The sequence below is a fragment of the Ursus arctos genome, unplaced genomic scaffold, assembly GCF_023065955.2.
Source record: "Ursus arctos isolate Adak ecotype North America unplaced genomic scaffold, UrsArc2.0 scaffold_11, whole genome shotgun sequence".
Lineage (NCBI taxonomy): Eukaryota > Metazoa > Chordata > Mammalia > Carnivora > Ursidae > Ursus > Ursus arctos.
In genome coordinates this window covers 32,997,747-33,011,453 of record NW_026622775.1, presented here as the reverse complement: position 1 = coordinate 33,011,453, position 13,707 = coordinate 32,997,747, and the positions used below count along the sequence as shown (strand labels likewise).

The following is a 13,707-nucleotide window of genomic DNA, read 5'->3' as shown; positions in this document are numbered from 1 at the left end:
TGGCTATTTTTTAAATAAATTTTCCATTTCTATTTTAGAATCAGCTTCTCAATTAATACAAAAAGAAAAGAAAAAAAAGAACCCCAAGATTGGGAATGCATTGATTCCGTACATCGGTTTAAAAAAAACTCGATATTTATAATATTGAGCTTTCTAAGCCATGATTTATTTGGGTCTTCTTTAATTTCCTAAATGTTTTGTAGACTTCTGTGTGGAGGTCTTATACATCTATTGTTACGTTTCTAAAAAATGGATTTTTTATATTACTATATATATATAACATTAAATTTTATGTTCTAATACTAGTTTCTGATGTATATACATTTAAATTTTATATATTGGCTTTGTATTCAGGGAACTTGTTAAACCTATTAATTCTACAAGTTTATATATTAGTTATATGTAACATTCTTATATTACTTTGGATTATCTATGTAAATAAGTGGCTGGCTCTCACAGGGTATAGTTTGCCAAACCCTACTACAGTCCATGCTTATACTTCTTTTCCTGGAAGGGAGTCTCGTATCTTTATGGTGTGTGCTAGATGCATGCAGGATGCAGCAGATCTAAATTGCTGCTCATGGGCACAGTGTGAGTCCTGAGCTTTTCCTCCATTCCTGGATATTCTATAAATGGAGTCACTGGTGCCAAATCTATTCCCAGTATTCTTCATTCATTTATGTAGATCCAAGTTTCCATCTGGTATCATTTTCCCTCAGCCCAAAGAATTTTTTTTAACATATCATGTAGTGCAAATTCTTAAAGGAAAAATTCTTGCTTTTGTCTGTAAATATCTATTTAATCTTCATTTTGAATGACATTTTCACTGATATGGTGAATATTCACAGGTTCACAATTTTTTTCCTTTTGCACTTATATCTAAGTCATTCCATTGCCTTTTAGCTTGCATATTTTTGTATGAGACTGTTTTTCTTCTGTTTTTATCAGGGGTCACCATTTTTTTTTTTTAAATTAAGTGTTCTAGTAAATATTTTTGGCTTTGCAGGCCATATAGTCTCTATCACAACTACTCAACTCTGCCTTTGTAGTGTGAGAACAGCCACAGACAATAGGTAAACAAGTACTTGTGGCAGTGTTCCTTTAAAACTTTATTTATGTAGAACCTGGAGGCAGGATAGATTTGGCTTGAGGGTTGTGTATAGTTTGCTGACCTTTTTGTAAGCTTCTTGAATTTTCCACTTCTTTCTTCATTACGTTCATGTTTTTCTTTACATTCGTTTGAGCTCCCAGTTAGTCAATTCCCTTTCATAATTTCTCAATCTGTTTGTATTGTCTTTTCCACCTGGATGTATTTTCCACCTTTGATGCCTGTTAAATTTTTAACAGATGCTGGAATTTTACTTTCTTAAATGCTAGGTTTGTTGTACTCCTTTAAAAAGTGTTGAGAGTTTGTACTACAATTAAATTACTCACAGATCAGTTTGATCATTTCAAGGCTTGCTTTTAATCTTTGTTGGGTGTAAATGATCAGCCTTTTAGGCCTAATTTTGCTCCACTACTAAGCCATGGCCTTTTCACAAGGCAGAACCAACAAGACACACTACAGGATAAAATGGGAGACTAATCAGTTTGGGAATGTAGTATGAGAAGACCTAAGCATAGTAAAAAGTGAGCAGAAATTAGTCAACAGAAAGCAGGGAGGGGAAAGTAGAGTAAGGGGAATGTATGCTCTACTGAGACTTGCATGTACAAAAGCCTAGAGATGGCAAATACATGATGTTTGGATAAGATGCAAGATCCAATATGACTGAGGGAGGACAGAACGGGAAAAATGGAAGAAATTAGGCAAGTAAGTACAGGAAATGAATTTGCTAAGAACCATGTTTCTCAACCATTTAGATCATTATCTACAGGTTTTAACAAAGCAGATCTCACCTTTTTTTTTTTGGAATATTTGAAGGGCACAAGAAGTGAAACGTAGAAATTTTGTTTCAAAAAATTTATTGCAAGCCTTTATTAATACGTAATTTGCATAAGCCTTTACTGACATTTTTCTCCCACTTGTTACTATCTTTCCATTAGAATACTGACTCTGGAGTTCTTAAGACGGGTTAAATTCTCAAATCTGATTTTTAAAAATCTCAATTTTTTATTTTTTAGCTGCATGATTTTGAGCAATTAGACTTTATTTGTTGATCTGAAATGGGGTTAGGGAGAGCAAAGTTATTAGCAAAAAGACATATAAATATCAACCAGTCTCCCATACAAGTAGACAGTCAATATGCTAGTTCTCTTGGATAAAAGCCCTAGGAAAAAACTCCTTTTCTAGCCCAGAAGTTCTCAACCAATGCTGCACATCAAAATTACATGAGGAACTTCAAAAAATATGGATGCCCTGTCCTCACATAATTTAATCAGTCTGGATATGCTGTTATTTTTTATAAACTCTCCGAGTGATTTTAAATGAACGCAAAGTTGAAAACTGCTGATCTAGCTAGGGAAGGCTTTTTCATCTCTCTGAAATCAAGGTGTATGTGTACGTGTGTGTGTGTGTATGTGTGTGTGTGTCTAGCACACAAAGCAAAATGTGAAAACATGCAATCTATTAAGAGAAAAACAACTGCAGGCCATAACTGACACTGATGAGTGCTGGCAACACACTTGGCTGACTTATTAGATTCTATTTTTAATGTCAAATCCACACTGGTTATATAACATTGGGGCTAAAGGTTTTACATAACAAATCCCTTTGAATCCGTAAAACTCAGATTGTTGATTTTATAATAATCTTTATTTCATTTCTTTAAAAATTAGTTCTATAATGATTTCTTTTTATAAGGGGAAGCTGCAGTTTCTTTACAATATGGCTTTTTTAAAAAGCATTTTTTATTTTAAATCTTTGTTTTTTTAAATCCCCCATTCACTTTGAGATTTACTCACTCCAAAGAATTCTATAAGAAAATTAACTTAGTAATAACAAAATAAGGCTAACACTATGATGGTACGTGATAGTTTGGTAAATGCTTAAGAATGTATATATGGAGCAACTTATATTTTAGACTTATTTTTAAAGCTTCCTTGAGATAATTTTTAATTTAAATTTGCTAGCTGTTGCACTTTAACCTCTCAGATTACATCATCCAAGGTTTAGCCTTACTCCCTCAGATGACGTTACTGAGTTAATAGAAGTCAGTTAACACTTCTTCATACATTTTTATAAAATGTGAATAACTTATCCTTCTTTACTTCAACAATAGTTTTAGAAATCTGAACTCATTAGAAAAAAGCAAAGGATGAAAGGATACAGAAAGTATAGCATTCATATGATAAAAGATGCTATACATAAATGTATGGCTATTATTTCCTCTGAAACAGTCACTTAAAAAGCTCTCTTTGTATAGGGTACCTTATGTGAAGTGCACAATCACAGGAAGAAGATATACTGAGAATTAAGGACCGGAACAAAGTACACAACATCAAAATGGTGATTTCCATGAACATCGGTGCATGGGAAAGACTATGCCAACTGTTTTTCTTCAACCGTGCTGCACCCACAAGAAGCATTCAACCCCATCTCATAAGAGGGTAGCAAAAGCTTTTAAAGAGGTAGTATATGAAAAGACTAGTTTTGTAAATAACATCATCATAAAGAGAATAGAACTAATTGAGAAGGAACATTACAGATTTCAGCTTAAAACTTAGTTCTGAAATATTTTTTGTTCTTTCTAGCTTTGAGTTAATAGTAGGCTTTTTTGAACCTGTTATAAGGACCCAGTACCTCTAGACATCATGAGGAATCTTTATTTCTACATCCAAAGGATTCTTCTGGAGTCTTCAGGTACAGAGACAAAAGTCAGGGGTCTCAAGCCCAGTGTTGCTCTTTCTCTGATTATTCAGCTAGAAGGGGGTGGTGGGAAGAAGCTCGAACAAAGAATGAATTACATTCTGTTCTCCAACCTGAGCTATGCAAATGTTACGAGTCAGAGTTGCACAGGCTTAATGAATGGATTACAAGCGCTTGCATGACTGACCACGTTATATATATTTTCTTCTTTGCATAGCTCTCTGAAGAAAAATTCTATGTTTCTCAATGTGTCAATAAAGATCTTCGAAAGGAACAGACTTAGATTTCCAGTTTTTCGTTTTTGTTAGTAGTGGGGCCTAACATGCTTTTTTGGGCAGCACTGAGCGGCTTCATCTGAACTGATTACCTTGGAGTGAACTAAAGGGAAGCAGCAATGGTAGTCTAGCACAGTCAGACCTTATAGAATTTGCAAGAGACAGAGGAAAGGACAAAGGTTAGGAATGTGAGAAATGGAGCCTCTGGTTATTCTGGTTTCAGTTTCAAGTTTCAAGCTCATTTATACAGATATAAATATTTCAAATTCAGCAAATGATTAATGTTATTATAGTTTTAATCTGAAGAGGAAGTCTTTAATTTCAAGTCTTTGCTACTGGTATGAAATTATCACCTAAATAATGTCAGCATTATTCTACAACTAGAATTCCATCTTTTTATCATTTTGAATATTCAGTATGTATTACCTTGACACATAAAATCCTTGAATGATTTGGTACTCATAGATAAAACCATGTGTAGGTCTGTCTTTAAGAAAGTTCCCAGAGCAGCTGAGTCCAATATTAATGTACCAAGTATTAAATGACTTTACCAACTTCAATAAATGCTATATACTGATATAATCTGTTAATAAATCATTAATTAGCCAGTAGATAACCGAACACATAGAGTAGCTTAGGAATATACTATTAAGACAAGAGGAAGTGCACAGGAAAGACAGTGTAATAAAATTTGTCTGTTTCATTCACTTATAAAAAAGACAAATCTCAATCGATTATGCAAAGAATTTCCAGTTTTAATCCAATCAGTTTTCCTAATCTTCCTGGTGACTGGAAACAAGTTAGGAGTGGGGTGGGACACAGTGGAATGAAGATGAGGAGTTCTGTTTTTTAACTACCACCGTTAAATGCTTGGGAAAAAGATAAGACTCCAAATCACCGAAGAACACTCTTTCCTTAAAATGTTTTCAAAATAAATATAAGAACGATTTCGGAACAATGTACAACCATGGATAAGTTAAAAATTTTAGGAAAAGGGACAACTAGGATAACTCCTAGAATACATATAATCAATACCCAGGAGAACTGACTTGTTTCCCACTCCCTGGTAAAAGAAAATGCAGGATGGTAGGGTCTGATGTTTCACCATTTTATCTGAAACTATGAAATAGAAACAACTCTGTGAAGCACAAGAGTCAAATGAAAAAAAAAAAAACACCCAAATGTCCAACTCTAAAAATATGCAATTGATGTTTAATAATCTGAGGATTAAGTAACAAAATCAAGAAAGATTTTTTTTTACTTGCCTCGGTTCATTTCCTCTGAATTCTTCTACGATTTAAAAATAATCTATCACACTTATTGATTTAGAACCATCAGATTTTACTTCAGGAAAATCTAATATCTTTCAAAAAGTTATAATTTTAATGTTAGCACAAAAAATTACTTCCTAGCATTTCATTTTTAAAAAACTTTTCCGCAGCCAAAGATTCCTATTTTTGAATTACAGTACTGCAAGGCACATACAGAACTCACCTCCTTCAAAACACACAGAAGATATACTCCCTGAAATAGAATTTAAAAATCCTTAAACAATTAGAAATACTACAAAGTTAGCAATTTTTAGGTAAAAATGTTGTTCCTACAGGATCATGCACCTTTCTTAAAATCAGTTCAGCATATATGTATAAATAATCCTTTTTTAAAACATTTGTATTTGAAATGCAGATACAGTGATGCTGAAGACAGCACTAAACAAAAACCTGAAAAGTACTATAGCTTGAAAAATTTTATGTTATTGCCTTCATTAGAGACTGTATTATTTTTAGCATTTTAAAAGATTTGAATTTAATAATGGGGTACGATGCACGAAATAAAGGATTTTTTCTTTCTTTTTAAATAATATATCCATCATTTTTAGCATCGATTCTTTTATAAAAGATGCTAAATGAATTATATATTTTAGTTTTAGTAAAATTATATATTTTTGTTTAGTAAAACTGAAAACGAGACCATTTAAATGCCTCTGCTAAATTTAATGCAGCTTAATTAGGGACCGGGTACATATTTTCCTCTGAAAATTTTTGGTCAAGCACGTCTAACCATAAAAGCAAATGGAATTTTAAGAGGTAGATTTTTTTCCCATGATGCATTTGTTAATAAATGTATTGTCAAGAAAATAAAAACAAGCACTGAGTGTGTTTTCTTAAAGTATAAGGGTCTAATGAAAAGAAAAATAAAAGATAGATATGATATTTGTTACAGTCTGACATTTTAACAGTCATAGTATTAGATGTTTTGTGACCAGTGCATTTTGGATTCTCTTAGGATCAAAATACGAGTCTGCCAACTGTATTAAATCCTCCTCCACCCCCTCCACCAGTTGGTCCACAGCTTCCCGGTGGGTCATTGTCATCAAATCCATTGGGGCGAAATGAACAGGAGGCAGATGCAGCTTGTAGGGCCCGGGCTCGAGCGTTCAACTCTTGTTCCTAAAATTAAAAAGAATTTTTATAAAATTAAAACCCTAAATATAATGGATGAGTATATCATCTATATAAATATTTTAAGAATATTTAAAAACTGACTTAATTCTTCATAAGCATCCCTCGACTCTCAGTAATTTAAAAAATACTGACTATACTAATCCTTACCAAATCTTACTAAAGGAAAGTACATCACAGATGGAACAAGTAAGACAGAGAGCAAAATCCTGGTGTAACTCTACAGAATGACAGATCCTAAAGCCCGTTCTGTTTCAATACTTCAGTTTGCAAAAGAGAAAACTGAAGTTCCACATCCTAAAATTCCTCTACAGGAATACTATAGTTTTTATAAACACTCATCAACACACATAGGAATAGATTTCCTTTCTAATACACAGAATGTAGAATTTAAAGGTTATGGCAATGGATTATCTACTCTTTATCTAAGTGGGGTTATTTTGTATGTGGGTGATACAGTAAAAGGCATAAATAATGAAAGAAGGCTGAATGTTGCCTACCCTTTCCTTAGAATACTGCTCAATAAATAAAGGTAGGATTTCAATAACATTGCTAAGGAAAATGGAGCCTATCTCCTTACAGTATTAGTTACAGCGTTTCCCTACCAGATTATCAGAACTTTTACCAGGAACCAGTCAGACTGGCCTATCTGCCAGACACATATTAGGTGCTCAATAAATATTAATGATCTCAGATTAGAACACTAATAGCTACTTAGCTTCAGAAGGAGCAAATGTAAATAAATAATGGTAATTCATTTGGCAAGGTGTCAAATTGCATTCTAAAACTGGTACGAACTCCTTGGAAGAAAATGTAAAATATTCTGGCATATACCCATTTTTCTGGGAAAGGTTCTATAACTTTCAGATGAAGTCAGTATCAATAACGTCTAAAAGCTACTCTTAACTTGTTCAGCATAACCATCCCGAAGAACTTCAAAAATACACTTAACAGTAATCATAAAAACTATACGATTTCCAATTTTCAACTAAAAGCCCAGTTACTTTGCTCCAACTGACAAGGTAGTGTTATTTTATAATTTCTAGCTAAATTTTTTTAGTTAACTATTCTCCCCTCTTCACAAGATGCCCACTTTTTTATTATGGAGTAAAAAACCAGGCTTAATTGGACATCTATTTCTCACATTATGAACACCTTATTTCTCCGTAACATACAGTGACAGCTGTGCGATTGCCAATACAAAAAAATGATCAAGAATTACAAATCTGTATAGCTGAATATGACCTTAGATAAGAAATCCTTGTAACAGAATGGTCTAATTAACCAGTCTCAGGCAGGGTTTAGAGAGGCTTTTAAAACTTCATTTGCAAGATACTTCTCAAAAACTTTTTAATTTACTGTGCTGGTTCCTTTGTATAATGTTTTTTAAGACATAATCTATTTTTTAATCTGTAAAATTAAAATAAGAATTAAAATAGAAACTAAAACTTTTAGTTTTATAGGTAGAAAATAAAAGCTATCGGTATGTATGTAAGAAATAGACACAAAAATAAGAAACAAAATCCTCATTGCTGTAGCTCTATAACCTGTTAAACCATCCAAAAACGCAACGAAAATGACTCTGTATCTAAGATCTGGTTTCAGATATAGATCATGTTCCCTAATGAAATTAATAAAACTGAATATGCAAGGTAGAGCTCAAGAAGTTCTGCTCCCAAAAGATGCGGCAAATTTTGTTAGAAAGTAACTCCCCCCCAGAAGCAGTGTTAAAGGATACACACACTACAAAATTAACTCCATTGCTTCTGAGATGCATGAAAACTATACTGTATTTCAAGACAGCTTACCAAGAAAGGAATATTCCTTTTTTGCTTTTTATCTACTTATATAAATATATGGCTGACAGAGAAAAATGTGTGATATCCTGTTTTCGGAAGATAAGCTTAATGGATTGGAGCAGGGAAAACTTCACAACTTCTTTTCATATAGATGAAAGCACTGTGTATAATGTCAAAAGTTACAATTCTCATAGTGCATATTTTATATCCCAATTTTATATCAAGTATTAAAATTAATTCTTATTTAGTAATGGACTATAGGCCTGGAGTTGCTTTGGGATAAATAATTTGCAGAATATTTAGATTTGTCATTTAAATGAATATGTTAACATAAAATTAATCATCTTTAATTTTTCTTTAAACTACACAGATATATTATGTATACTCTTCTGTATGTATGATAAAGAAAAATATTAAGAAACAAAGGAAAGAAACCAAACAAGAAAGGACAGAAGCTCTGTCTGTAGTTGATGTGGACATGTGGAGATAGGTGGTGATCTTCATGGTACGATGCTGGTGCTACTCACACAAACTTCTCTCACTGGATCCTAACCAAAAGCATAATTTTTGGAGTCCAGACACTAAAATAATAGAGACACTTCTTAACCACTAGTTGGATTGAAGGGAAAGAAATAAATGAAGAAAAAGCCCTTCCCAAAATTTACTTTGTGATTCACAGTCTGCACTGCTGTCCTATGTGTCAGGCTAGGATACACAGCAGAAAAGGGTTTGGTCACATACGATTTTTTGTCCATTTTTCAAAATCACTAATCTCACCAACACCAGAACGAGCAAGAGTTTCTTTCCAACACACGTCAATCTAGATGTGATTTTAGTAAAATTTAAAAATGGAATCCCCAAAACAGCTTGTTAAAATTACAGAAGATGAATTTCTAATGTGATTATGAAGAATTAAAAAAGAAAGTAGCTACCCTGAACTGTACTATGATGTAAATTCATTTGCAGTACTACTCGAGAGCAAAGGAACTCAAAATGTTCACTCCACATCCTTACCTTCACTAAGATTTGGTTAATTTTTTGCGATTGTTTTATAAGTAGGTATAAAGCTAAATCTTAAAAGTTGTATTCTTGACATAGCAATCTATTTTAAAGCATTATTAATATGAAATGAGCACAAATTTTGAACTATACCTCAAAAATGTAAAAACAAAAATGAAAATAAGAACAAAAACATATATATGTGTTCCATGTATTCAAAACAATATAGTCTCTTAACACAAACTTAAAATACCAGAATGATTCAGTTAAATAGTATGAGAACCATCACAATTCAAACCTCAACATAAATCAATTAGATTATTGTATTTAAAAGTAAATAAGACGTAGTATAAATGTATTTAAGTTTTTAAGTAAGAGTTGAGGATTTATTACCATAATTTGCTTTAAAAAGGTTCTTTGGTAATAAGCTTTGATTTAATATCCTGTCTTAATACAGGAACATAAATATCTTAATGTAAAATTTGGCAATATCTTTTTTACATTAAATAACTTGTCAATCTGAGACTTCAGATGGAATTTAGAACATCTATAAGCACTGAAAAACTGAATTAACAAAGTACATAAAGCTTTCCTTTATAGTGACAACAGGCCTTAAAACAATAATGAAAAGAATGGCTTGTCATACTCAGATACTGTAAATACTGTAAGGGGGTAAATAGTTAAGAAAATCATTTGGAGGTAGGCTGTAATAAAGTAGTTGTTATGGTTACAAGAGCTTTTGGCAATCCAATCACAGAAATAGAGTAGCTCCTCATCTTTTTAAAACCCATGTCTCTCTCCTTTGATAAATATACTATTTTGCTCAATCACTGATATATAATCTGCATATTTCCACAAGTCAAGATTGTACTTGGCCTTATTTTCTGTATTTTATATCACAGAAAATTTCTATTTCAACCTAACCCTCTTGCCCTTACTCCTCCTTTCTAATCTTCAAGAATCATGATGATTAATATCTGGTGCTTATTTAATATCAAGCAAGAAGGATATGGTTGAATACATCCTGTTACCTAGATCATAATCCTTCTCTGACTGGATGTAAGAATCTTTGGTGGTGAATCAGGTTTAATAAATATTGTTTCTAATTTTTTTTCTGTAAAATATATTATTTTTGTGTTACTCTAGAACACTGCCATACTCCTTTAACAATGTATCATTTGAGTATTTTATAGTACACTCAATTTGAAAACTTTTGAGAAAATTTCCTCCTAAAAATCAGCACTATAGCGATCCATTTCTTCTCTTAATCTGTATCTTTCAGCTTTGTGATTTTCAAACACAAAATTTTTAGAACTTAACTTATGTAAACTCATAAAATCACTTGGATTATGCAATTAATACACCTACAATTTCACCGATAATTTAGTGTTGGTTCTTATGCTATTAGCAAGTTGGCAGGTTTCAGAGAAAAATACTTGCAGCAAGATCTTTATTAACTTTTAAGTAATAAAATCACTAACTCCTTGCAAAAAGTGTATTTGTAAGTAAATTCAGCTCATACGAAACCTTTGTTCCATAGTTTTTATTCACTAATTGTTCTATTAGCTCCTTGGTTTTATTGCTCAGGTCCTTAAAGAATACAAATATGCTTTTCTTTCTTTTTTTTTTTTTTTTTTTAACATATTCTACCTATTGGTGTCCTTTATCTTATCCACCTGTTAGGAAGTGCCCTTAAAATATCTGTAAAATAGTCTAGAATGGAATAAACACCAAATTCAGCAGCTGTTTCCCCTGGTAGGTGGGACTAAAGAGGAGAGGGAAGATACTTCCACTTTACTAAGCTTCTTGTATTTCTGTATGGAATGGTTTTATAATGATCACATTTTTTGTAATTAAAAACAAGTGTGGTCTTTTATATTGCATCTAAGTGCAACTTTTTATAATTAATTCATAGCATTAGAAAGTAAGATAATTTATATAGGCTGAACCCATTTATATAAACCCAGACTCAAATTTCAGAATTGCCACTCTGTAAGTTCCTTGAAAATGTAGAAGTTGGATTTTAAAATTAGGGCACTCATTTAACCACTGTTAAAGCAATTGTTTAAATATTTTCCACAAATGATGGAAGCTTCTGTTTCCAACTTACCTGTAAATACAGTTTATTGTCTTTTGTTATAGCATCCATGAGTTCTTTCTGTAGAGGTGGGTCTCCATTTACCCAGAGTCCACTGGTTGAACTGCTACCACTTAAACTGTTAGTGCTGTTCTGTTTTTTATACAAAAGCACATAAGCTGTGTCCTTTGGAAACCTACTCGTAATTTTCTGGACTGACTGAAATGAAGTAAATGTCACTCTGCTGTCATTAAATAAAAACCATTCTTTTGACATCTCCTTATTTTCTAAATCCTGTTCAATAACCGCACTGGGACTATTTCTCCCTAGTAAATGACTCTGGGAGGACGCTAGCGCCCGAGTTTCAGACTGATGGCACATCTGGTATGAGGACTCTGTACCTGTGATGTTTCTGGCATAAGAATAGTAATGCCCGCTTTCAGAGGACACACCAGAGTGAACGACAACAGAACTTAATAGATATGGCACCAATCTGGAGCAGCAAGTTTCTTCAGTTCCAGAAGGCTTTAATTTTTTAGCTAAGTTCTCACTGATATCAGTGAAGTCAACATCTATAGACCAACTTTCTGACAATGAAGAGAAAGAAGTAGTTCTTTTAACTGGCAACTCCAAAACCAGTGGCAGTGACACATTGTCTAAAATTTTTCTTCTCACATGATACTTTTGATCATATGAAAATCTCAGGAGAGTAAGAATAAGGTACTCAGGCTCCTCCGTGATTTGCATAGTTTTCTCGGCATTCTGCAAAGAGGCACAGTTTTCACAATAATACTGGTTGTCGCCAGTAAGAATCTCTGGAGCCAAAAAATAATTTAGTAAGTCAGTTACTGAAGGTGTGTTTCCACCTCCTGGTTTCTGAGGTACATCTTTATTAACAAGAATCCTGCTAGATTCATTGGGGACACAAGTGTTTTCAGTACAGCAAAACTCATCAGAAGGACTGCCTAACATTCTTTCATTCACAGCTGAGTCACAAACAAAGGCAGCTGTTGCTGGATTAAAAACTCCTGGTTCTTCTGTAGGACCAGGTACATTGGCTTGCATTAGACCACCATCTTGTGTATTAGGTGATGATGTTGCATCTTGAAAAGACAAGTTTTCAATAGAAGAGGAAGGACAAAAGGCCAGTGAAAGATCAGTAAAGGCTTCCACTTTTTGTGAGGTACTCCTGCAGTTCAAACAACATATGTGAGTTCGTAGTTTTCCTCCAAACATTTTTTCTATTAAAGTCTTCTCACCATCACTTGTGCAAGGGCTTTCTGTTAGTACAGCTGCCTTACTGGCTACTTCCTGTGAAGAAGTTTCATTGCACCCCAGACTTTCAGAAGGCTTGTGTGAGGACTGAACTTTCAAGATCTTTTCTTCTTCATGTAGCCTGCAGGACAGTATGTATCATTATATTGTTGCTTCACTTAAGTTTCAATGTCATTGCTATTTAAAAATACTGGTGGCTCATATAAACAGCCAAATTATTTTAATCAAATATAATGCTTAATTTAAACAATCAAGAGGAAAATCAAACAATTTGAGAATGTAGATTAGAAATTAGGGGCTATTACTACCGTATAGTTTCATTCTTTCTTCATACTGCTATTTTATAGCACTTACTACATGACAGTAAATGATATATGTCCACTAATTATCTTACATAACTTTGTCTGCCTGACATCTCATACAAAGCCTGGTACAGAGAAGCCACTCCACATGTCCTTAGCTGATTGCACATGTTAAGTTCAACCAACTTTACTAGTCATTCATGTAACAGAAGGGAGGCAAAGATCTGGAGAAGAAGATAAAGGTTTTATTAACTATGTGGTAAGGAGACAATAAAATATACCAAACTCATCTAACTATGCACTGGTCTAAAGGAGCAACTATTAAATTTTTTGGTCTCCAGATCCCATTATATTCTTAAAAGTAATTGAGGAAAATTGAGGAACCCAACAGCTTTCACTCATGTGGTTATACCCAGCAATAAAATTTACTGTATTCAAAAACTGAGTATAAAAGTAATAATAGATTTGAAAACAATAAACCCATTATGTGTTAATATTAATAATATTCATTATGAAAAGTCATATTTTCTAAAACCAAAAATTTAGTGAGAAGAATGGCATTGTTTTACATTTTGCAAATATTTTAAGTATCTGGCTTAACAGAAGACAGCAGGATCCTCATAGCTGCTCTGCATTCAATCTATTGTGGTATGTTGTTCTGGATGAAGCATATGAAGAAAATCTGGCCTCAATTACATACACACAGATATATA

At 33.0% G+C, this 13,707-nt stretch overlaps 1 protein-coding gene across 1 annotated transcript in view; it reads right to left on the bottom strand.

Annotated features, from left to right (window-relative positions):
- Positions 1-4,096: 4,096 nt before the first annotated feature.
- The window catches only part of USP38 (ubiquitin specific peptidase 38), a 32,105-nt gene continuing 22,494 nt past the window's right edge, over positions 4,097-13,707 (bottom strand). The window contains exons 9-10 of the mRNA XM_026499403.4: positions 11,451-12,813; positions 4,097-6,530 (exon numbers count right to left, since the gene is read on the bottom strand). Coding sequence (XP_026355188.1) covers positions 6,369-6,530; positions 11,451-12,813 — 1,525 coding nt within the window. The 3' untranslated portion in view covers positions 4,097-6,368. The remainder of the gene's footprint in view (positions 6,531-11,450; positions 12,814-13,707) is intronic.